Source organism: Staurois parvus, unplaced genomic scaffold (genome assembly GCF_062004578.1).
Source record: "Staurois parvus isolate SC_StPar_1 unplaced genomic scaffold, SC_StPar_1.0 ptg000046l, whole genome shotgun sequence".
Taxonomy (NCBI): domain Eukaryota; kingdom Metazoa; phylum Chordata; class Amphibia; order Anura; family Ranidae; genus Staurois; species Staurois parvus.
The window spans coordinates 808942-836057 of record NW_028317842.1 but is presented as its reverse complement, the minus strand read 5'-3'; the positions used below and the strand labels follow the sequence as shown (position 1 = coordinate 836057).

Genomic DNA, 27116 nt, shown 5'->3' with positions numbered 1-27116 from the left:
GGGCCTTCTACTCAAGAGACTATACCTATCTTTACGCTGACAGACTGTGGTCACCAAGAAGTCCTCTGCTTTGATGTACTTTGTTAACCTATGTTTCCTGTAATCCTTGGAATTGCATGGCTGAGGGCTCACAACCCGCAGATTGATTGGCTCAAAGGAAAGCTCTCTTTTACATCAGCCTCCTGCCTTCAGCACTGCTTTGCTCCTGAACCCACATACCCTTTGGCTGGCACTGGCTGGGTGGTTAAACAACAAAGTGTTCCACTGACATTAGCAGCTTATTAAAGAACATGTTTAATAATTTACATTTATGGAGGGTAAAATTTTTACCATCTTGAAAAGCGATGGGTGGTGATGGTATCTGACACTTAATAAGGAGAAACCAGTGTCCAGAGGGGAACAAAAACATCACAAAGTGACTACTTTGTTCTATAGCGATATAACTGCCAGTGGGAGGAACTACTACACCCAGCAGGAGACAAGGTCTCCCATAACCCAAAGTGTCAGATACTGGCGGTGTTCTTAGTTCTTCAAGAGAGCAAAAATTAGACTAACCATCAACCTGAGAGGTAAGTAGTAAATGTTTAAAGTTATCATTCTCAATACACTAACAAAATACTAAAATTAACAATATTCGACATGAAGCTATAGCTACTGGTAGCCCAGTGTTCCTCCATAAATATTAGTGGATAACTGTTTTTGTATTCAGGTCAGGTCTGAACAGAATTATGTAACATTTGTGGAAAAATATACAGCCAAGAAGTCCAGTACTTGATGCCATTATAGCAAACACCTCCACAGCCACCATGTATTTCCCTCTGGTGCTCAGATAGGCCGGGATCATGGCGATCCAGACACTGCAGAACACTAGCATGCTGAAGGTGATGTGCTTGGCCTCATTAAATCTGTCCGGTAATGTTCTGGCTAAAAATGCTATAATGAAACTCACAGCTGCCAGAAGCCCCATATATCCCAGGACAGAGTAGAAGCCGATAACTGAACCCTCATTACACTGAATGATGATATTTCCCTGATAAGAGTGAGTGTCCTGATCCTGGAAGGGAGGAGAAATAGACAACCAAGTGACACAGATTATGACTTGAACCATTGAAAATACACAAATGATAAGATTGGCCAGTTTAGCTCCCATCCATTTCTTCCAGTGGCTCCCAGGTTTGGTGGCTTTAAAAGCAAAACACACCATGATACTTTTGGCAAGTAAAGATGAGACAGCAACTGAGAAGATGACACCAAAAGAGGTGACACGCAACATGCAGGTTACATCTACTGGATGGCCGAGGAACAAGAAGACACAAGGGAAGCTCAGCATGATGGAGACCAGGAGAAGATGGCTTAGGTTACGGTTATTGGCTTTAACAATGGGGGTGTCTTGGTAATGTATAAATATTCCCAATATTAAACCAGTCAGAAGACAACAGAGGATGGAGACGGCTGAAAATACTGCCACAATGGTGTCATCAGTGTAGGAGAGAAATTCCACCAATTTTGGAACACACCGATCCTTCTTCTCATTGGGCCATTCATCATCAGGACATTTCATGCAGTTTTCACTGTCTGCAGGAAGAACAATACAAACACAATGAGTATCAGGGTCCAAGCTTTTGAGGAAACAAATTGTCTTGTGTTGTCTCAAAGCTAACAATGGGATTTCCATCAGTGTATTGTGGGAGAGTAAAAGAAGATATAAAATATGGGCTAAATATACATATAATATTTAAATGTTAGATTTACTAATTTAACCTCTTCACGCCTAGACTCCGAGCCGTACATTTGCGTGTAATTAACAAAAAACATATGTGCTGAAAGCACGCACCCTGCGCACTCCCAGCACAGATATCTGGTACTCACGGAAAGGTCCCGGTCTGCTCTTTCGATCGGGACCTTTCCCGATCATGTGACCGCCGTGATGATGCGTCACGGCGGTCACATGATCCCTAAACCCCGCCCGTCCCGCCTCCCAACTTCTGAAATGCTTAAAGGGCCGGGAGGCGCCGGCGGGAAGGGGTTAATATAGATAGATCAGTAGCACTACTCCAGTAGGGGCCACTAGATGATGTCTGTCCCCTGTTGCTGCCCTGACCTTGCAAGCTCCCCCACCCTTCTGACACTCCAGGTTCAGACATGTTTAGACAGAGCAGCGCTTACCAACCCAATTGCCAAGAATATCAGCAAAGAGCACAATAAAGGCAATGGACACTGCAATGGAATAGCCACAATTGTATTGAATACCTTTAAAAACGTCTCAAGTTATTTCTTAGGGAAATACAACTATTTGTAGCAAAACACACAGTTCAATGGACTATAATGGTAATATCAAGAGACGAGGAACACTACATGAATGAGATCAGCAGATTAGATATAACCAATGTACATGCAAGTGCAATACATGTTATAGGGGGAAAACCTCAGAAAGATGTCGGTTCCCTATGGACCACTGTAATGGGACCAAATGAATACCTTTTGATGAGTATCTAGTATAGGGATAGAGTGCCTCTTTACCAGTGCGGCTCCAGAACAATTTTGGTTCATTTTTTGGCAATAAAATTACTTAAACCCCCAGATCATTATATATTTTCTGAAAGCAGAGGCCTTGCAGAATAAAAAGCTGTGTAGTTGCAAATGTTTATGTCACGTGATATTTGCGCAACTGTTTACTAAATGCAAATTGTCAAGAAAAAAATATAATAAAAAGAATTTTAGTGCAAAAACACTCAAGATAATACCCACTTTTGCTTATAATGTAAAAGATGACTTTTTTTGAGTAAAAAGATAAATATTTCATGTCTTAGGTTTTGGGCAGTCTTTTAGTTTTTTGGTGATATTGTGGGCGCACACAATCGTAACACAGGTGATGCTTTACAAGCATTTGCAGCTCATCAGTTTAGAGTTAACTGGGGTCTCCTGGGCTATTGTTCTCACTGTGAGGTATGCGGTGATATGTCACACATGTAGTGCGACCGCGATTTACATACGTGTTTGTGCAGGTGTGCGGGGTTAACAGGGTTTATGGCAATTGTTTTTATTTCAATATATTTTATTATAATTTTAATTTTTAAAACATTTTTCTTTTTTTACATTTAGTTTTACTTTATTTGTATCACAAGGGGTTAATAAACCCCGATCTGATAGCACTGGGTATTATTATTATTATACAGTATTTATATAGCGCCAACAGTTTGCTCAGTGCTGTACATTACAATGGGAGAAAGTACACAAGACAGTACAGTAACAATACGATTCAATACACGAGGGGTTCGAGGGCCCTGCTTCTTGGAGCTTACAATCTAGGAGGGAGGGGATAGTCTTACAGGAGGAAATAACTGTGGGGGATGAAGTGGTAGGAAGAGTGGAGGAGTTCAGTAAGTAGCTGAGGGGTAGGCTTCCCTGAAGAGATGGGTCTTCAGGGAGCGCCTAAAGGTGAGGAGAGTAGGTTATGATCTGATGGATTGGGGTAGGGAGTTCCAGAGGATGGGGGAAGCCCTGGAGAAGTCTTGGGGATGGGCATGGGAGGAGGAGACCAGGGAACTAGAGAGTAGGAGGTCTTGTACGGTTTGGGTGGTATTTGGATACCAGATTGGTGATGTAGTTTGGGCAAGTATTATGAACAGCTTTGTACATCAATGTTAGCATTTTGAATATTAGCCGTTGGGCAATCGGAAGCCACTGGAGGGATTGGCAGAGGAGGGTGGCGGATACGGAGCGGTTTGTGAGGTGGATGAGTCTGGCCGCAGCATTCAAGATGGACTGAAGCGGGGATTGCCTGCGGTGAAGTAAGCCGGTGAGGAGGGAGTTACAGTAATCAAGTCATGAAATAATAAGGGAGTAAGTGACAGGTACTCTTTATGGAGACATTAGGGGTTTCAAAGACCACAGATGTCTCTCACTCCATCTAACCAAACACAGTTTGGCTTTGTTAGATGTGCCCCTGGCTGTTTAGAGATCGAGGCATGGATTTGTCTTGGTCTCACAGTGCTTTCCCTCCCTTAGCCAGAGGATGTGTTCTCAGGCTCAGTTAAGAGTGGAGATCCTGGGAAGCATGGTAGGAGTTGGGGGCACCAGCAGGAGGAGGGGAGTGGGCACCGCACTGTCGACTCTGTGAAAGGATTGCCAATTAGACAGTAGCCGGCTGAACAAAAAATACATAAGCTGATGGCTGCTACTGCAGTGTCCGCCCTCTGTGAGTGTTCTATTAAGTTAGATATGCTACATGTGTTCTGTTTGTGTAACTTCTCCTTCTTACCTATTATATTTTGTGTTGCTGTTATTGGATTTTCTTCACGAGTACCTCAGTTCACAGGAACCAGCAACTCTGCATATCCACACTGGAACTTCCCACATGGAGGACTGTGCCATGAAAGCAATGCTCCTGGTTACTTACCAGGGGACCATGGTTTTGTACACTCCCCATTATTTGATGTTAAGTTCATTCCAACTTTTGTTGCCCATTGTATCTCTGAATCTTCTTTAAACTACGTGTACACTGGCCAGCCCCAAACATAACTCTCCTTGCAGCAGAAAAATGTTAAAAGTGGCAAAAAAGGGGTACCACATTTTTGCCATATTTTTTGCCACGTTTAGCACTTGAAGTTTATTAATTCCATTGCCCAGAGCACTTCCCACTGAAATGAATCAATTCCCAACTGCTAAACAAAACTAGCAATTAGGCACGTTTGGTATATTGTGGCCAAAATTTTCCTCTCCTCTACACGATTCTTCTGAATTCTGGAGGGATGTTTACCTATCCCTAAACTCTGACAGAAGCCTATGTGTACATTCACATATAGGCTTTAGTTAAGTTGAGTTCAGAGGCTTTGGAAAAAAATGCCAAAAGCTCCTCAACTAACATTTAGGAGCAGCAGTGTACCCGAAGCCTAAAGAGATATCTGGGAGGCCCATATCAGGCATGTGACATTTTGTTTGCTTTGTATGAGATGGCCTGTTCCCTACTACAATTTTGCCTCTCTATATACACTTTTGTTAATTTTTTGTTTTGGATGAGATGTATTATTTACTGGAATGGGACACATCTACCTGCTCTTCGTCATGTAATGCCTGGTCTTTCCCATCCCAGAGCCATATGTGCTGGCTACACATTAAAAGGATGTTAATGTTCATATCAGAAGTTCAAAGGGTTCTGTTGCTTCTTCATTGCTGGTTTACCCTCAGTCCCTGAATATGTGCAGCATGCAATAAAAGCTTTGGTATCTGTCCTACAAGGTGGATTGCCTTTCCGGAGGAGGAGGATGGCAGTAGAATACCCTCTTTTTCCCTTGGTCTAACCATAAAGCAGTTTGATAATTACCTGACTTCAGATCTATGGATTTGTTAACACCTTTGAATTGTACAGTTTGACTCATTTGAGCTCACTGTATGGGCATAGTTTTCTATACTGTATTATCTCTATTTACATTGCAGCTGCTCCCGTGTGCCTGATTGAACCCTCATCTGACAATGTTGAGATGCCCAGTTGTCCAAGACCAGGTGAACATTACAGCATTCATACTCTATACATAGTCATATGTCCTTACTCCAGGATACTCCCTGTATTGCTTTAGAGACCTCCACCAAAGGTTTTCTTTCTGACTTGAAACTTTCTATGTTGCGCTGATCACTTCTGAGATGTTTCCTTGCATGCCGTTTATAGGCAGGTGCAGTCTACAGGTAGGCAGGTGCAGTTTTGGTGCTCGTCCGTAGTGGCAATGTAGCTGGTGGAGGAAGTCACAAATCGAGTTTCTCCGTGATTACCTCTGTCCTCTGGGGCAGTGTTCTGATTGGCTACACTTGATCTAGGTGACCCTGGTGGTCATCTTGGGTCACACAGAGTCTTTATAACTCCCTGCCCCCAGGTTTTGGGGTGCATTGGAGCAAAGTGCCTAGTGTAGGGACAGAGCTCCAGCGTGTCAGGGACAGCACTAGCGGTAGGGAGAAATTCCGGAGGAGTAGGAAAAACTTAGGGCCTTCTCCTGTGACTCAAAAAGCTCCCCTTTGCCTTAGACTGGCCAGGCTGCACTCCACTCCCCTGGACAGGAGCTGTCTCCAGCTCAGGCCAACACACTGCTGACTCTTTGCTTTGATTGTTGGAAGCTTCCCGATAGGGTGTGATTCCCCGTCGAGCTGTTGTACTGTTTTACTATTTTGTAATACATAGATTATTGCAATCCAGAACCCTGTGTACTTTCTGCCACCACACTGTGCTTTACCTAATCCATAGGTTCATCTTTGTTCATTTGTAAGCACATGGATGGCTCCTTTGCCCCATGTTCTGTTACCTGCCCCATGTAGTAATGCCTGGGGCTCTTTGGCTGCTCCTGCCTGGGATTGTTGTGTTAACGCCCTATACCTTGGTTGTTTCCATATACTTCTAAGGTGGCCTAGGTAAATGTTATCTTTTCTTACTCCACCACCCCCCCGCTTACCTACTTTTCCTTCTCACTTCGGCAGTTGGCAATATATTTGCAAATGTATCAGTAGATCATTAGAGACAAGCCATCCATGTTAGGCGGCAGACCTGAAGGAGTATAAAATTAAAGTAGTGTTTTTCCAGGAAACACATTTTCCAGCTGGAAAGATTCCTAAGATGACAGCTTATTATTATGAATATTATTGTAACACCCTACATTAATACTTGATTATTATAATACAGGATTTATATCACACCCACAGTTAGTGCAGTGATTTACCAAATAAAGGGAGACAGTACAGTTACAATACAATAAAATAATAGATTATGAGGAACCTGCTAAGAGCTTACAATTAATAGGGTGGGGCAAATGGTACAAAAGGAAATAACTGTGAGGGATGAGCTGATAGAAGAATAAAAAGTTAGTCTGCTATGTGGAGGTGGAATAGGCTTCCCTGAAGAGGTGAGTTTTCAGGGATCTCTTCAAGGTGGCCAGAGTAGGGCGAAAATTGGATGGAGAGTACCAGAGGATTAGAGAGGCTCTAGAGAAGTCCTGGAGATGAGCATGGAAGCAGGAGGTCTTGGGAGGAGCGGAGAGGATGGTCTGGGTGATATTTTGAGACAAGATTGGTGATGTAGCTCTGAACAGATATGTTGCTGGTATTTTTAATTGTATTCACTGGGCAATCGGAATCCAGTAAAGGGACCCAACCTCAAAGCATTATTTAATTGGGCAACTATGGGACCAATGCAGCTAACATGGAGGGGCATTTAGGGGCAGAAAAAAAGACAAATGCCTGTAAAACAGGTGTTTAGGAGCTCTGGTGTACCTGAAGCCTCAGGCTTCATTCACACACAGAGATTTCAGCACCACTAGGGATGTCTTGAGTTTTTTTTCTGCCTCTAGATCTGGGATCAGCAACCCATCTATCGCGATCTACTGGTCAACTGTGGCCAGGTGATGGGTAGACCATGTCTCTGTATTGCTGACCCTGAACTGCACTGGTCCTCCCTGGTACTGTCAGAGCAAGAGCATGGTGGGACAGAAGTTCCTGAGCAGGGAGAGAGCCGGGCGGGTGGAGAAGGGGAAAAGAGAGCTGGGTGGGCAGAGTGGGAGAGGAGAGAGCCGGGTGGGTGGAGCGGGGGAGGAGAGAGGCAGGTGGGAGGAGTGGAGGAGGAGAGATCCGGATGATTAGAGCGGGGGAGGAGAGAGTCAGGCAGTTGGAGTGGGGAAGGAGAGAGCCAGGTTGGTAGAGCGAGGGAGAAGAGAGCAAGGGAGGAGAGAGAAAGGAGGAGAGAGCCAGGTGGGTGGAGCAGGGGAGGAGGGGAGGCAGGTGGGTGGAGGATAGAGCCAGGTGGGTGGAGCGGGGTAGGAGAGAGTTGGGTGGGTGAAGTGGGGGAGGAGAGAGGCAGGTGGGTGGAGGGAGGAGAGAGCCAGGTGGGTGGAGCAGGGGAGGAGAGAGCCAGGTGGGTGGAGCAGGGGAGGAGGGGAGGCAGGTGGGTGGAGGATAGAGCCAGGTGGGTGGAGCGGGGTAGGAGAGAGTTGGGTGGGTGAAGTGGGGGAGGAGAGAGGCAGGTGGGTGGAGGGAGGAGAGAGCCAGGTGGGTGGAGCAGGGGAGGAGAGAGTCGGGAGGAGGAGAGAGGCAGGTGGATGGAGGGGAGGAGGAGAGAGTCGGGAGGAGGAGAGAGGCAGGTGGATGGAGGGGAGGAGGAGAGAGCCGGGTGGAGGAGAAAGGCAGGTGGATGGAGGGGAGGAGGAGAGAGCCGGGCAGGTGGAAGGGAGGAGGAGAGAGCCGGGCGGGTGGAGTGGGGGAGGAGAGAGCTGGGTGGGTGGAGTGGGGGAGGAGAGGAGTAGAGAGCCGGGTGGGTGGAGGGGAGGAGTAGAGAGCAGGGTGGGTGGAGGGGAGGAGGAGAGAGCCAGGTGGCTGGAGTGGGGGAGGAGAGAGCCAGGTGGGTGGAGCGGGGGAGGAGAGAGCCAGGTGGGTGGAGCGGGGGAGGAGAGAGCCAGGTGGGTGGAGCGGGGGAGGAGAGGAGGCAGGTGGGTGGAGGGGAGGAGGATAGAGCCGGGTGGGTGGAGCGGGGGAGGAGAGAGCCAGGTGGGTGGAGCAGGGGAGGAGAGGAGGCAGGTGAGTGGAGGGGAGGAGGATAGAGCCAGGTGGGTGGAGCAGGGGAGGAGAGGAGGCAGGTGAGTGGAGGAGAGGAGGATAGAGCCAGGTGGGTGGAGCGGGGTAGGAGAGAGTTGGGTGGGTGAAGTGGGGGAGGAGAGAGGCAGGTGGGTGGAGGGAGGAGAGAGCCAGGTGGGTGGAGCAGGGGAGGAGAGAGTCGGGAGGAGGAGAGAGGCAGGTGGATGGAGGGGAGGAGGAGAGAGCCGGGTGGAGGAGAAAGGCAGGTGGATGGAGGGGAGGAGGAGAGAGCCGGGCGGGTGGAAGGGAGGAGGAGAGAGCCGGGCGGGTGGAGTGGGGGAGGAGAGAGCCGGGTGGGTGGAGTGGGGGAGGAGAGGAGTAGAGAGCCGGGTGGGTGGAGGGGAGGAGTAGAGAGCCGGGTGGGTGGAGGGGAGGAGGAGAGAGCCGGGTGGGTGGAGGGGAGGAGGAGAGAGCCAGGTGGCTGGAGTGGGGGAGGAGAGAGCCAGGTGGGTGGAGCGGGGGAGGAGAGAGCCAGGTGGGTGGAGCGGGGCAGGAGAGACCCAGGTGGGTGGAGCGAGGGAGGAGAGAGCAGGGTGGGTGAAGCGGGGGAGAAGAGAGCTGGAGGAGGAGACTTGTTCTCACATGCATCTACATCTCCCGATGAAGCTCAGATCCTGCAGTGTCCTTGCATCTCCTGTCACACAGCCAAGGGGCAGAGAGGAGGATGGGATGAGAGCAGCTAGGGACAGGGGAGGAAGTGTTGGTGCTGATGGACATCGAACTGTCACAGGGCTGAGCAAGGCAGGAGGAGGAGGAGAGCACTGCCTAATAGCCAGACTGCTGTCACTGGTGTGGAAAGACTACTTGGGTCTGTGCCACTTATTGGGGACCCTCTGTACCCTCCACCCTGCTGACCTCACAGACACACACTGCCCCCCACCCCTCCCCACAACACCTGCTGACACAGACAGAAAAATCCCCAAAAATGACTAGGACCAGCGGGGAAGGGGGATGGGTGGCGAGGGCGCCGGAATCTGCACTAGGGGAGAGAAGGCATATATTTTGTTATTGGGTTTGCTACGGCTACATTTGTCATTGAGGGGGAGACATTTACTAGAACCGATTGGCTGTATTTCCCTCCAGCAGCCACTGAAAGCCAGCTTCTCCTCCTCTCCCTCGCCGCATTCAGCAGCTGCAGGGGAAAAATACAGCCAAACGATTCTAGTAAATGCCGCCCCACCTCCTCTCCTCTCTGTTGCCCCAGTCTTCCTTGTATCCTCCTCCAACTCTGCAGAGCTGCCAGCTTCCTCCTCTAGCTGGCTGTTGAGAACAGAAGCATAGTAAACTAACTTTACTATTCTTCAGTTTGTGAATGGACAGGAAGCCGCTCAGCACACAGCACTTCCCATTCATTCACTGTCTAGTGCAGCTGAGGCTGCAGAGAAAGGGACTGGGGAATCTGTGTCCTCACTCCCTTTGTCTGTCTCAAAATTGAGACAACAGGGGTCTGTTTAAAATCAGGGGCGACTGACCATTTGGAAACTCGGGTACTGCCCGAGGGCCCGGGGTCAGTATGGGGCCCCATGAGATGCCCCTGGTACTTTTTTCATAGTCTTTTTTGAGTTTGGGCAAGGACACAGGGGCCCTATGATCCCCTATTGCCCGGGGGCCCCATGAGTAGTCAGTCTGCCCCTGTTTAAAATTGTAAAAAATTAAAAAAAATAAATTAAAAAACTAATGACACCAACCTCTGCCCTAATGACTGACACTGTCCACTTTTAAGGTAGGATAAGTTTACATTTTTACAGTGATATTTGTTTTATTATATTTTTTTCCAAACTTTCCTTGTTATATAGTTAGGTCTTGCTAGTTAATTTCCTAAAAAAAAAAAAAAAAAAAAGGGTGCTGAACCTCATTGATCTTGGATCACTTTTATGTTGTTCAGGTAGATCTCCACCTCTCAGAGGTTGCCTACCCCTGATCTAGTCGGACCTCCATGTTGTCCTGTGTGTCCATATACACATAGGCATTTAGAGGCAGAAAGGCAGGTTAGAGGCAGCCATGTTTTGGCAGAAAAAAACCTGCTGCTTCTACACGCATCAAACACGCATTAATGCTAGCATGTCAGTCACTTAAGCGTTAATTCATTTCATGGGCAGAATTCTGGCCAATGAAACAAATTACCGCCCAATTGCTAAAAGCATTTTACGCCTTTACACACATCAAGTGTTTTTTTTGGGCCGCGTTTTTGCAGAGAAGAGGAAAGGTGTTTAGCGCTTAGCTACACGCCCTGTGTGCATGGGGCCTAACATGACCCCCCCCCAGACTGACAATACTGATGTCCAGAGGTGTCCCCTGTGCTCCTCCATCTACAGTGGAGACACCCTTACACAGGAAGTGAGTTGCTGACCAGATCACCAGCTGAAAAAAAAAAATAATTCATCGCATTTAGGGATTGGTAAGGTGCAATTTCTGAGTTTTGTTTTTGGGTGTTGATACGCTTTAAGGTTGTGTATGCTGAGTCATGTGCCAGTATAGTGCTTCCTGGGCGGCACAGGGGCTAAGTGGTTAGCACTTCCACCTGGGAGTACTATGGTCATTGGTTTGATTCCCAACCATGGCACCACCTGCCTGGAGTTTGCATGTTCTCCCTGTGCCTGCGTGGGTTTCCTCTGGGTACTCCAGTCTCCTCCCACACTCCAAAGACATGCTGGTAGGTTAATTGGCTCCTGTCTAAATTGTCCCTAGTATGTGTATGTATGAATGTGAGTTAGGGACCTTAGATTGTACGCTCCTTGAGGGTTAGGGACCTTAGATTGTACGCTCCTTGAGGGTTAGGGACCTTAGATTGTACGCCTCTTGAGGGTTAGGAACTTTAGATTGTACGCCCCTTGAGGGTCGGGGACCTTAGATTGTACGCTCCTTGAGGGTTAGGGACCTTAGATTGTAAGCTCCTTGAGGGTTAGGGACCTTAGATTGTACGCCCCTTGATGGCTAGGGGCCTTAGATTGTACGCCTCTTGAGGGTTAGGGACCTTAGATTGTACGCCCCTTGAGGGTTAGGGACCTTAGATTGGACGCCTCTTGAGGGTTAGGGACCTTAGATTGGACGCCCCTTGAGGGTTAGGGACCTTAGATTGTACACCCCTTGAGGGTTAGGGACCTTAGATTGTACGCCCCTTGAAGGTTAGGGACCTTAGATTGGACGCCCCTTGAGGGTTAGGGACCTTAGATTGGACGCTCCTTGAGGGTTAGGGACCTTAGATTGTATGCCTCTTGAGGATTAGGGACCTTAGATTGTACGCCTCTTGAGGGTTAGGGACCTTAGATTGTACGCCCCTTGAGGATTAGGGACCTTAGATTGTACGCCTCTTGAGGGTTAGGGACCTTAGATTGGATGCCCCTTGAGGGTTAGGGACCTTAGATTGTACGCCTCTTGAGGGTTAGGGACCTTAGATTGTACGCCCCTTGAGGGTTAGGGACCTTAGATTGTACGCCTCTTGAGGGTTAGGGACCTTAGATTGTACACCCCTTGAGGGTTAGGGACCTTAGATTGTACGCCCCTTGAGGGTTAGGGACCTTAGATTGTACGCCCCTTGAGGGTTAGGGACCTTAGATTGTACGCCCCTTGAGGGTTAGGGACCTTTGATTGGACGCCCCTTGAAGGTTAGGGACCTTAGATTGGACGCCCCTTGAGGGTTAGGGACCTTTGATTGGACGCCCCTTGAGGGTTAGGGACCTTAGATTGGACGCCCCTTGAGGGTTAGGGACCTTAGATTGGACGCCCCTTGAGGGTTAGGGACTGATGTGAATGTACAATATATATGTAAAGTGCTGTGGAAATTGATGGTGCAATATAAGTACCTGAAATAAATAATTATCTAGTACCAGAGATCACAGTACTGCCCTGACAATGCCTTCATCTGATTTTGTCTCCAGGAGGATGAAACCAGCGTTGTTCAGGCATCATACAGGGTCATCATCTACTTCCTGGGCTGAGAGATGTCACAATCTCTTGGCTGTGTTCTTAGATGTCAGACACGGATCAGCCCCTGCTACAGACTCCCACCTTGTGACTTGCTATGAAGCTACAATGTCAGGAAAGAGGAGACTGAGGAAACGCTTCCTCCTGCCTGCAGCAGACCAATGACATCATCTTAGCTTAGGAAAAGCCACTGACTGGAGCTCAAGGATAACATTTTTAACATCTTATATGTGGAACTTTAGAAAAAAAACTTTACTGTTGCTGTACATTGTGACCAGGGGCGAACTGACAACTCATAGGGCCCCCGGGCAATAGGGGATCATGGGGCCCCTGTGTCCTTGCCCAAACTAAATAAAGCCTATGAAAAAGGTACCAGGGGCATCTCATGAGGCCCCCTACTGACCCCGGGCCCTCGGGCAGTGCCCGAGTTTCCAAATGGTCAGTCTGCCCTTGATTGTGACGTATCAGGAATTTATTTATTTAGACTTGTGAGGCTATGAAAGGTCCACTTTAGTTATACAGTGTAAAAATACCTATTGATGCTCTCAGAAAAAATGAGGGGGAATTCAGTAGTTTTGTAGTAGTAATAGTGGAAGTAGTTGTAGTAGTGTAAGGGTGTGACGCATGGATTAAATCTAGTGTGCAATGTTAAACTGCAATATGCTCTTTGGTCAGTAGATGGCAGCAAAGTACAAGAATCGATTTTGTAGTGACTTTTGCTAAGACAAGATAAATGCTTATTTACCCTATAAAGTTTAATGAATACTAATTTAGGGGCCGAGTAGGACCCTCAGAAGGGTCATAGTGAACTGTAAATGCAGGCTTGAGGCTGCAATTAAGAAATGACTTACTGCATCACAAACTCTATGGGAAGGGGAGGAGTTCCTGTGCTGAGGAGGAAGTGGAGTCTGGGTCTGGCTGATGGATGCTGAGGACATCTGGAGAATCTGTGTGGGGCCTAGAAGAGGATTTACGGCTCACAGAGGAATCTGGCGAGGGCACCTAAGGAAGATTCACAACGAGGCCAGGAAACAAGTGACTGTATGGTCTGGTTCCGGAGTGGGTCAGGAGAAAGCACCAAGAGCCTGCCAGGGAACCGTAAGTGCGGCTTTGCCGCAGCACATCGCACCACACGTGGTCAGTGACATTTTGGATATACCAGAAAGTTACAAGAGGCACACTCCACTTTCCTTTGGATTACAAATAGTATTGCACAATACTTAGGGTGCACCCCAACGTTATATCTTGCTCAGGAACATTCAGGCGCAGCCAGGCTGCTTTCTGGACATTGGGGAAAAGTCCGCAAGTACGGGGTTAGTGTTAGACAGCATTATTCTTACTGTATGGTTATGCGCTGTTATTCTGTTTATTTATGCTCAACTACATGATCACTATAACTGTTCAGTAAACGTAATTGTTTTAAAAGAACCGCTGTCTGTGTCTGTGTGGCATCGTGTACCCTCTGAATCTGTGGGCCCAGCCCTCGAGTTTCCTTCAGTAGAAAATATAACTGGGCAGGGCTGATACCATTCCTTTGGTTTTAGTCCACAAACTCCTTTGTGATGTCAACAGACAACAGGATTTAGGAGATAAATACATTTCTGGCAGGATCAACAGATATCTTTCTGCACTTGCAGGGTCTTTATAGTGATAGATGGGGAATGTGCACACATTACAGAGATGTACTTCATAGATTATTTCCTGACACACACTAACTACAGCGATAACTTCTGACCAGTCCAACAATAATTTATTAACAAATACAAACTCTACCGGAAATGTTGGATATCTCCCCTTCCGGACACGAGACGCACTCATAGCAGCATTTATGAATGGAAGATGCAAACTTTTTTCTGCTTCCAGGTAAACAGCGATCTGAGCACCGAGATACCGGAACCTGAAATCAGATGTTATTAATATTATTTCCATAACTTCTCATGAGGCCATGCAAATTAAGTGTTACAAATAGGAATGAGGTTCAGGTTTTCCTCTCCCATGGGTTCAAGGTTACATAGTTAGTCTGGCTGAAAAAAGACCAAAGTCAATCCAGTTCAAACAGCAAAGCACAATACAATTTGCTCCTGCAGGGGAAAAAAACTCCTTCCTGATTCCTCGAGAGGCAATCGGATATTCCCTGGATCAACATTTCCTATAAATATTATATCCAGTTATATTCTGTGTATCCAAGAAAGAATCCAGGACTTTCCTACAGCAATCCACTGAGCTGGCAACAACCAACACTTGAGGGAGTGTATTCCACATTCTCACAGCTCTTACTGTGAAGAAACCTTTCTGTATTTGGAGATTACATTTCTTTTCCTCCAAAGAGCGCCCCCTTGTCCTCTGTGATGATCTCAGGGTGAATAGCTCTACAACGAGTTCACTATATGAACCACTGATGGATTTATACATGGAGATCATATCCCCCCCTTATGTATTATACATGGTGATCATATCCCCCTTATGTATTATACATGGAGATCATATCCCCCCTTATGTATTATACATGGAGATCATATCCCCCCTTATGTATTATACATGGAGATCATATCCCCCTTATGTATTATACATGGAGATCATATCCCCCTTATGTATTATACATGGAGATCATATCCCCCACTTATGTATTATACATGGAGATCATATCCCCCCTTATGTATTATACATGGAGATCATATCCCCCCCTTATGTATTATACATGGAGATCATATCCCCCCTTATGTATTATACATGGAGATCATATCCCCCCTTATGTATTATACATGGAGATCATATCCCCCTTATGTATTATACATGGTGATCGTATCCCCCTTATGTATTATACATGGAGATCGTATCCCCCCTTATGTAGTATACATGGAGATCGTATCCCCCTTATGTATTATACATGGAGATCGTATCCCCCCCTTATGTATTATACATGGAGATCGTATCCCCCCCTTATGTATTATACATGGAGATCGTATCCCCCCTTATGTATTATACATGGAGATCGTATCCCCCTTATGTATTATACATGGAGATCGTATCCCCCCTTATGTATTATACATGGAGATCGTATCCCCCCTTATGTATTATACATGGAGATCGTATCCCCCCTTATGTATTATACATGGAGATCGTATCCCCCCTTATGTATTATACATGGAGATCGTATCCCCCCTTATGTATTATACATGGAGATCATATCCCCCCTTATGTATTGTACATTGAGATCGTATCCCCCTTATGTATTGTACATGGTGATCATATCCCCCCTTATGTATTATACATGGAGATCATATCCCCCTTATGTATTATAAATGGAGCTCATATCCCCCCTTATGTATTATACATGGTGATCATATCCCCACTTATGTATTATACATGGAGATCATATCCCCCCTTATGTATTATACATGGAGATCATATCCCCCTTATGTATTATACATGGAGATAATTTCCCCCCTTATGTATTATACATGGAGATCGTATCCCCCCCTTATGTATTATACATGGAGATCATATCCCCCCTTATGTATTATACATGGAGATCATATCCCCCCTTATGTATTATACATGGAGATCATATCCCCCATTATGTATTATACATGGAGATCATATCCCCCTTATGTATTATAAATGGAGATCATATCCCCCCTTATGTGTTATACATGGAGATCATATCCCCCCTTATGTGTTATACATGGTGATCACATCCCCCCTTATGTATTATACATGGTGATCACATCCCCCCTTATGTGTTATACATGGAGATCATACCCCCCTTATGTATTATACATGGAGATCATATCCCTCCATATGTATTATACATGGAGATCATATCCCCCCTTATGTATTATACATGGTGATCATATCCCCCCCTTATGTATTATACATGGTGATCACATCCCCCCTTATGTATTATACATGGTGATCACATCCCCCCTTATGTGTTATACATGGAGATCACATCCCCCTTATGTATTATACATGGAGATCACATCCCCCCTTATGTATTATACATGGAGATCACATCCCCCCTTATGTATTATACATGGAGATCACATCCCCCCTCATGTATTATACATGGAGATCACATCCCCCCTTATGTATTATACATGGAGATCATATCCCCCTTATGTCTTATACATGGAGATCATATCCCCCCTTATGTATTATACATGGAGATCATACCCCCCCTTATGTATTATACATGGAGATCATACCCCCCTTATGTATTATACATGGAGATCATACCCCCCCTTATGTATTATACATGGAGATCATATCCCCCTTATGTATTATAAATGGAGATCATATCCCCCCTTTTGTGTTATACATGGTGATCATATCCCCCCCTTATGTATTATACAAGGAGATCATATCCCTCCATATGTATTATACATGGAGATCATATCCCCCCTTATGTATTATACAAGGAGATCATATCCCTCCATATGTATTATACATGGAGATCATATCCCCCCCTTATGTATTATACATGGAGATCGTATCCCCCCTTATGTATTATACATGGAGATCGTATCCCCCCTTATGTATTATACATGGAGATCATATCCCCCCTTATGTATTATACATGGAGATCGTATCCCCCCTTATGTATTATACATGGAGATCGTATCCCCCCTTATGTATTGTACATTGAGATCGTATCCCCCTTATGTATTGTACATGGTGATCATATCCCCCCTTATGTATTATACATGGAGATCATATCCCCCTTATGTATTATACATGGTGCTCATATCCCCCCCCCTTATGTATTATAAATGGAGCTCATATCCCCCCTTATGTATTATACATGGTGATCATATCCCCACTTATGTATTATACATGGAGATCATATCCCCCCTTATGTATTATACATGGAGATCATTTCCCCCCTTATGTATTATACATGGAGATCGTATCCCCCCCTTATGTATTATACATGGAGATCGTATCCCCCCTTATGTATTATACATGGAGATCATATCCCCCTTATGTATTATACATGGAGATCATATCCCCCCTTATGTATTATACATGGTGATCATTTCCCCCCTTATGTATTATACATGGAGATCATATCCCCCCTTATGTATTATACATGGAGATCATATCCCCCTTATGTATTATACATGGAGATCATATCCCCCCCTTATGTGTTATACATGGTGATCATATCCCCCCCTTATGTATTATACATGGAGATCATATCCCTCCATATGTATTATACATGGAGATCATATCCCCCCTTATGTATTATACATGGAGATCATATCCCCCCTTATGTATTATACATGGTGATCATATCCCCCTTATGTATTATACATGGAGATCATATCCCCCCTTATGTATTATACATGGAGATCATATCCCCCCTTATGTATTATACATGGTGCTCATATCCCCCCCCCTTATGTATTATACATGGAGCTCATATCCCCCCTTATGTATTATACATGGAGATCATATCCCCCCTTATGTATTATACATGGTGATCATATCCCCACTTATGTATTATACATGGAGATCATATCCCCCCCCCCCTTATGTATTATACATGGAGATCATATCCCCCCTTATGTATTATACATGGAGATTATATCCCCCTTATGTATTATACATGGAGATCATATCCCCCCTTATGTATTATACATGGAGATCATATCCCCCTTATGTATTATACATGGAGATCATACCCCCCCTTATGTATTATACATGGAGATCATACCCCCCTTATGTATTATACATGGAGATCATACCCCCCCTTATGTATTATACATGGAGATCATATCCCCCCTTATGTATTATACATGGAGATCATATCCCCCCTTATGTATTATACATGGTGCTCATATCCCCCCTTATGTATTATACATGGAGAGCATATCCCCCCCTTATGTATTATACATGGAGATCATATCCCCCCTTATGTATTATACATGGAGATCATATCCCCTTATGTATTATACATGGTGCTCATATCCCCCCTTATGTATTATACATGGAGATCATATCCCCCCCTTATGTATTATACATGGAGCTCATATCCCCCCCTTATGTATTATACATGGAGAGCATATCCCCCCTTATGTATTATACATGGAGAGCATATCCCCCCTTATGTATTATACATGGAGATCATATCCCCCCCCCTTATGTATTATACATGGTGCTCATATCCCCCCCTTATGTATTATACATGGAGCTCATATCCCCCCTTATGTATTATACATGGAGATCATATCCCCCCTTATGTATTATACATGGTGATCATATCCCCCCCCTTATGTATTATACATGGAGATCATATCCCCCCTTATGTATTATACATGGAGATCATATCCCCCTTATGTATTATACATGGAGATCATATCCCCCCTTATGTATTATACATGGAGATCATATCCCCCTTATGTATTATACATGGAGATCATATCCCCCCTTATGTATTATACATGGTGATCATATCCCCCCTTATGTAATATAAATGGAGATCATAACCCCCCTTATGTATTATACATGGAGATCATATCCCCCTTATGTATTATAAATGGAGATCATATCCCCCCTTATGTGTTATACATGGTGATCATATCCCCCCTTATGTATTATACATGGAGATCATATCCCTCCATATGTATTATACATGGAGATCATATCCCCCCTTATGTATTATACATGGAGATCATATCCCCCCTTATGTATTATACATGGAGATCATTACCCCCCTTATGTACTATACATGGTGATCATATCCCTCCCTTATGTATTATACATGGAGATTGTATCCCCCCTTATGTATTATACATGGAGATCGTATCCCCCCTTATGTATTATACATGGAGATCGTATCCCCCCTTATGTATTATACATGGAGATCGTATCCCCCTTATTTATTATACATGGTGCTCATATCCCCCCCCCTTATGTATTATAAATGGAGCTCATATCCCCCCTTATGTATTATACATGGTGATCATATCCCCACTTATGTATTATACATGGAGATCATATCCCCCCTTATGTAGTATACATGGAGATCGTATCCCCCCTTATGTATTATACATGGAGATCATATCCCCCCCCCCTTATGTATTATACATGGAGATCATATCCCCCCTTATGTATTATACATGTAGATCATATCCCCCCTTATGTATTAAACATGGAGATCATATCCCCCCTTATGTATTATACATGGAGATCATATCCCCCCTTATGTATTGTACATGGTGCTCATATCCCCCCTTATGTATTATACATGGAGAGCATATCCCCCCTTATGTATTATACATGGAGATCATATCCCCCTTATGTATTATACATGGTGCTCATATCCCCCCTTATGTATTATACATGGAGATCATATCCCCCCCTTATGTATTATACATGGTGCTCATATCCCCCCCTTATGTATTATACATGGAGCTCATATCCCCCCTTATGTATTATACATGGAGATCATATCCCCCTTTATGTATTATACATGGAGATCATATCCCCCCTTATGTATTATACATGGAGATCATATCCCCCCCCCTTATGTATTATACATGGAGATCATATCCCCCCCCCCTTATGTATTATACATGGTGATCATATCCCCCCTTATGTATTATACATGGAGATCATATCCCCCCCCCCCTTATGTATTATACATGGAGATCATATCCCCCCTTATGTATTATACATGGTGATCATATCCCCCCTTATGTATTATACATGGAGATCATATCCCCCCTTATGTATTATACATGGAGATCATATCCCCCCTTATGTATTATACATGGAGATCATATCCCCCCTTATGTACTATACATGGAGCTCATATCCCCCTCTTATGTATTATACATGGAGATCATCCTGTCACCAGTGCAGTACAGCGTCATCATATAACTGGCATGGCGGTGATCAGGGACACTGACTGGTGACAGTGTGAAAAACAAAAATATATATATATATTTTTTTTTTAATTAAATTTGTTTTCTTTTTTTAAAGATTTTTTTTTCATATTTTACTATGACCAAAGTAGTACAATGTTACCATAGTAACATTGTACTACTTTGGGTAAGTGATCAGTATTTTTTTTTTTTTTTTACACAATTTGCTTATAGCAAAGAATTACTTTGCTATAAGCAAGCATTTACCTGAATGACATCGATTCATTCGGGTTTTTTTTTTTTTTTTTTTGTGCTTAGCTGTGATTTGGCCACAGCTAATCACATGACATGTGCATGTGATTGCTGTGATCATTCACAGCTAGGCACTAGTATACAATGGATGGCATGAATGAAGCCATCCATTGTATACAACTGTCCTGTGACCTGCTGTGATTGGTCACAGCAAGTCACATGGTACCGGCAACGGGGGCCGATACTCAGATCTGTCATCGGCCGTGTCCGAGGTACACGGCCGGTGACAGATCGCGCTGCTGCGCGGATCTGCAAGTGCGCGAACTGCGCATGTGCGCGAGAACGCCATATGGTGGCCTCCCGGAAAATTAGTGCATTTTTACGGATGCCATTTGGCCATAGGCCGGGCGTCAAATGGTTAAGGAATGACATCAACGTCACTCCCTGTGCTTCTGGCATATGGACAGCAATGCGTCAATGTAAAAATCCCCGAAGTAACAAAGGGTTCAAGGCCAACACATCTCATAGGCATTACATTATGTTATAAGGACATTATGAACTTCTTGAGGGTCACAATTGATGTATTAATGAAAATCTCTTTATTTCAGCACTGCTGTATCTATTTAAAACCTATATCCAATGTCACATATTCCAAAGGTTTACCCTCCCCCCCCCCATTACCTTTTATGACAACTTTATTCTATAAGAAAAAAATAGAAAAAAAATATCTTGTAAGAAACGTTCCACGTGCACAAGATTGCTGCCATCAACAACCTTCCCTGACTCCACAAATGACCCCTTTCACGAACAGGGGCAGACTGACCATTCGGGTACTCAGGCACTTCCCGAGGGCCTGGGGTCAGTAGGGGGCTCCATGAGATGCCCCTGGTACCTTTTTCATAGGCTTTTTTGAGTTTGGTCAAGGACACAGGGGCCTTATGATCCCCTATTGCCCGGGGGCCCCATGAGTTGTCAGTCCGCCCCTGTTCACGAACATACACATTTACAAGTATATCTTATATCTCAGAAGAAGGCTGAAAAATCCTTTTAAGTACAAATTATGAACCTCTTCAGCAAACAATATAAACAGAAAACTTCAAGTCATTCTTACTTTGCCGGTTTTCCAGAGGATGATATCACTCATTCTGGGATATGTTTCAGGCACAAAGTCTGGGCCTTGGATAATGGCAATCTGGGTAAACTGAAATTTTACAGGGCTAAAAAAAACCCAACTTTCTAAAATAAGATTTGTTTGAATTTCCTTCTTCTCATTAAAGTAGATCTTTGCTCCGGTTTGGTCGGTGTAATAAACATTTCTCACGTATTTGTGCAGCTTTTCATGGAAGACAAAAATACACACATTATCGTATACAGGTCAAAGAGTTCTGAAATAAAAAGTCTGCTGAAAAAATACAAAGTGATCAGATTCAGTGTATGAGGTGGCCTTTCTATAAATGAAATGAATGAATCAGGAAAACCCCTGATCTAATAATTCAGAAAATCATCAAACTTTCATTTTATTTTCAGTATGGACAAATTTATATGTATATATACACTATATTGCCAAAAGTATTGGGCTGCCAGCCTTTCCACGCACATGACCTTTAATGGCATCCCAGTCTTAGTCCGTAGGGTTCAATATTGAGTCGGCCCCGTCCTTCCCACGCACATGACCTTCAATGGCCCCCCAGTCTTAGTCCGTAGGGTTCAATATTGAGCTGGCCCCGCCCTTTCCACGCACATGAACTTTAATGGCATCCCAGTCTTAGTCCGTATGGTTCAATATTGAGTTGGCCCCGCCCTTCCCACGCACATGACCTTTAATGGCCCCCCAGTCTTAGTCCGTAGGGTTCAATATTGAGTTGGCCCCGTCCTTTCCACGCACATGACCATTAATGGCCCCCCAGTCTTAGTCCGTAGGGTTCAATATTGAGTTGGCCCCGCCCTTTCCACGCACATGACCTTTAATGGCCTCCCAGTCTTAGTCCGTAGGGTTCAATACTGAGTTGGCCCCGCCCTTTGCAGCTATAACAGCTTCAACTCTTCTGGGAAGGCCGTCCACAAGGTTTAGGAGGGTGTCTATGGGAAGGTTGGACCATTCTTCCAGAAGCACATTTGTCAGGTCAGGCACTGATGTCGGGGGAGGAGGCCTGGCTCGCAGTCTCCGCTCTAATTCATCCCAAAGGTGTTCTATGGGGTTGAGGTCTGGACTCTGTGCAGGACAGTCAAGTTCCTCCACCCCAAACTGGCTCCTCCATGTCTTTATGGACCTTGCTTTGTGCACTGGTGGGCAGTCATGTTGGAACAGGAAGGGGCCATCCCCAAACTGCTCCCACAAAGTTGGGAGCATGAAATTGTCCAAAAAGTAGCATTTTTGGTTCTATAGACTTCAATGGAAACGCTGAAGAAAAGCATGGAGTGTGTTTTTACTGCATTTTTATTTTAAATATGCCTAGCTACAAGAATAAGAAAAAAAAAAGAAAAAATGCAAAACGCATAAACAATGCATCAAAATATCAAAAATGTGCAAAAACGCAATGCAGAAATGGCTCAAATGCAACCTGCATAGGTGTGAACCTAGCCTAAGAGTTCCCTTCACTGGAACTAGGGGGCCAAGCCCAACCCCTGAAAAACAATCCCACACCATAATCCCCCCTCCACCAAAAACTTTACACTTGGCACAATGCAGTCAGGCAAGTACCGTTCTCATGGCAACTGCCAAACATAGACACATCCATCGAATTGTCAGACAGAGAAGCGTGATTGGTCACTCCAGAGAACAGAATCCAGTGGCAGCGTGCTTTACACCATGGCATGTGATGCTTTGCATTGCATTTGGTGATGTAAGGCTTGGATGCAGCTGCTCGGCCATGGAAACCCATTCCATGAAGCTCTCTACGCACTGTTATTGGGCTCATCTGAAGGTCACATGAAGTTTGGAGATCTTTAGCCATTGACTCTGCAGACAGTTGGTGCCTTCAGCATGCGCTGACCCCGCCCTGTCATGTGACGTAGCCTACCACTTGGTGGCTGTTGTTCCCAGTTGCTTCCACTTTGTTATAATCCCACTAACAGTTGAGCGTGGAATATTTAGTAGCCAGGAAATGTCACGGATGGACTTATTGCCCAGGTGGCCACCTATCACGGGACCACGCTTGGAGTCACTGAGCTCCTGAAAGCGACCCATTCTTTCACCAATGTTTGTGGAAGCAGTCTGCATGCCTAGGGGCTTGATTGTATACACCTGTGTCCATGGAGGGGATTGGAACACCTGAATCACATGATTGGGAGGGGATTGGAACACCTGAATCACATGATTTGGAGGGCTGGCCCAATACTTCTGGCAACACAGTGTATATATTTGGAAGATTTTTCTATTAGACTCAGGCTATTAACACTAAGAGATAAGCAGAGGACAGAGAAAGCGTCATATGAAGTGATTGGCACTGATTGTTATTAAGAATTTTCAAACCCATCTTTATGTATTGTTCATTACCACAATGGTATCGCCATTGTCTGAGGGTTTTATAGCTGGACCGTTCCTCTCTTTTAGACTTCTAAGGGCTTGATACTGTTCAACTGTCAAATTTCATGTGATAGATCCTAAGCAGGGGTGGACTGACCATTTGGAAACTCGGGCACTGCCCGAGGGCCCGGGGTCAGTAGGGGGCCCCATGAGATGCCCCTGGTACCTTTTTCATAGGCTTTTTTTTAGTTTGGGCAAGAACACAGGGGCTCCATGATCCCCTATTGCCCCGGGGCCCCATGAGTTGTCAGTTCACCCCTGATCCTAAGGCCATATTCTCTATCTCCTCCACCATTCATCTGACAAATAACTCTACACTTGGGTTATGTCTGAGTTGGAAACATAATGGATTTCTTTTTATATTCCAGTTGTGATTTTGAACTAGAGTTAATGTCAGTAGTATCTGTAGGAGAAAAGCCTATCCAGACTGAGAGCATTCAATAGGAGTGTTTTTTGTATACTTTGCATGTGATCACTGATTGGCCAATCAGTGATCACATGATCAGGACCTCGTACAGAGGTCGCGTCCGATGATCGGTGTTTCACTGTGTCCGGAGGACACAGCGGGCACCGGATTGCAGTGCTGTGCGCTCCCAGGGAGCGTGCATAAGCAGGGTGCGGGGAGGCCATTTATAAACGCCCACCTGACCCTGCACTGCCACCGTCCGGCTGTTTATATACAACAGCTGGTCGGGAAGTGGTTAAGGTAAAAACAGGGTAAACAAAGATGGCGGCTCCTGCACACACCAGAAAAGACCTCACAAGTTTCCGTCCTGCGCGTTACGCCACGAGTCACGCGGCTTCTTCAGGGATCTGCTATACCACTCCCAAAACTTTCTTGCTCAATAGTTACATTCATGAAAAATTCTAGGATCTTTTTCTAAATCCTCATGCTTAACAGAAAATGATGTCTCCAGTCTATGATAACAAGGAATCACTTGAATCTACTCACACTCCTACACCTCTTTCTTGGGGTACACATTCACACTCACACTCCTACACCTCTTTCTTGGGGTACACATTCACACTCACACTCCTACACCTCTTTCTTGGGGTACACAAAAATAAATCCAATAAGTTTCCAACTCAGACCCAACCCAAGTGTAGAGTTATTTGTCAGATGATTCTTGTGATGGCCACTTGTGGGTTTGAACAGGGGAAGACACCCCCTCCAGCCACAGAATTCTCTCATCTCTTTAAAGTAGTCCTTTCTATCTGAACACCCCATCACTGCAGTCACTCCAAAGCACTTTTGCACAATTCAACAACAAAAATGGAGCACTGTCTCTTTAAGGGCTCCTAGTTTCTTTCCTGCAGGTCCTCCCCATCTGTACAGACTGTGCTCTCTTATGCTCAGAAATGCAGATCATAACTTGTATAACATTCACTTTTCAGCGGAAACTCCATATCTGTTCAATGGAACCCTCCACCATATGTGAGAACCAGTCTGAGTGGGATAGTGTCAGGTCAACTCTCAATGCCAGTGGCTGTCCATATCCAATGCTGTTTCCCTTGACAATGCAGGTGCAGGTAGACCAGCTATCAATGTACAGCTTGCAAGACGATTTAGTGTGGGAAACCCAGGCAAGACACTGAGGCAAGGGTGTTGTTTGTAGTGCAATGAGTGGGGGCATGCTGTCTCCAAATGTCTTTTGCTACAACTTACAGCACAATGTGACATGGCCAGACATGACCTGTGTCTGCATTTGGGAAGCCTGCTCGGAGTGCCAGGAAAGAGCAAGAGGCTGACCAGAAGTGTAAGAGGAGTGTGGTTCCCCGTAGGAATGCTGGTGAGGTCAGGCCTGCTGACTGTATGGTAAAGATGTTGCCTACAGATGATGGAGGCAAAGTAAAGAGGAAAAGAAAGAATTCAGCATGCTTGAAAGAGCCAGCAAGGTTCAGCTGAGAGAGAGCCATCTCCGATTGCAACAACAGAAAGTGGGTTGCCAGGAAGGAGGAGTATCGGGGGAAATGTGACTCAGCATCCCACTCTACTTGTTGGGAGACACCAGGAGGGAAACTTGTTGGTGAAACGTCATCCGGTACCATGCTTGGAATGTGATCAGATGGGGCAGGATATCATGACTAGACCCAGGTTTTGGAATATGGCTGGAGATAAAATTGCTAGGCAAGAGGCTTTACCTGCAAGCCCAGTCTCATATATAAAATGACTGTCTTTCATGCCCCGGCAACACCGAGGAAGTTACTTTTGAGCCTACATGGGCTGTCAAAGAGCCTGAGATGCCTGCTGTAGTTTCACTCTTTAGCCGCCTGGGTGAAATGGCAGGTACAAGTAAAGCACAGGACATAGCAGATTAGTTCCAGATCCAACACACTCAAATGAAAATGGTGAGGCCTACTATGTTGATGGAGGTGATTGTAGCCGTATTAGTGCACTTGCAACAGAAACAATTGAGTACTGTCCGTGATACTTTTTTTTATTTGTACTAACATACAATTTTCAGGATGGAGAAAATGTATGTTGATGGAGAAAACTCTTGCTCATGACTCAAATGCTGGAATTGCTAATGCAGTGATTAAAGACAATGATTGTGAGACTGTCCACTGACGTGAGAGTGACCCCGATTGGGAGACCCACTGAATGTTACCTTGAGAGACACTTGCCTCCTTACAATGTTCTCTATAGTGAGGATGCAAGAGTTAAAGATGCTGGTGCATATGTGATATGGATTACTGATCATAAAAATGTCAAAGTTTGCCGCTACTGGGAATATACCTGTGTAAGATGTATTATCTCCCCTGGCAACCGCGTTTAACCCCTTCACACCAGTGCCTCCCGGCCCTTTAAGAGTTTAAGAAGCCGGGAGGCGAGGCGGGGTTTAGGGTCATGTGACCACCGTGACACGCCATCACATGATTGGGAAAGGTCCCGATCGAAAGAGGAGATCGGGACCTTTCTGCGAGTACCGGGCATGTAT

General features: G+C 45.1%; 1 protein-coding gene across 1 annotated transcript in view; it reads right to left on the bottom strand.

The window, feature by feature from the left end:
• Positions 1–682: 682 nt before the first annotated feature.
• LOC149470422 (vomeronasal type-2 receptor 26-like) overlaps positions 683–27116 on the bottom strand; it is a 47359-nt gene continuing 20925 nt past the window's right edge. Inside the window, exons 2-4 of the mRNA XM_089664313.1 lie at positions 21763–21984; positions 14302–14425; positions 683–1575 (exon numbers count right to left, since the gene is read on the bottom strand). Of these exons, the coding sequence (XP_089520439.1) occupies positions 683–1575; positions 14302–14425; positions 21763–21984 (1239 nt within the window). The remainder of the gene's footprint in view (positions 1576–14301; positions 14426–21762; positions 21985–27116) is intronic.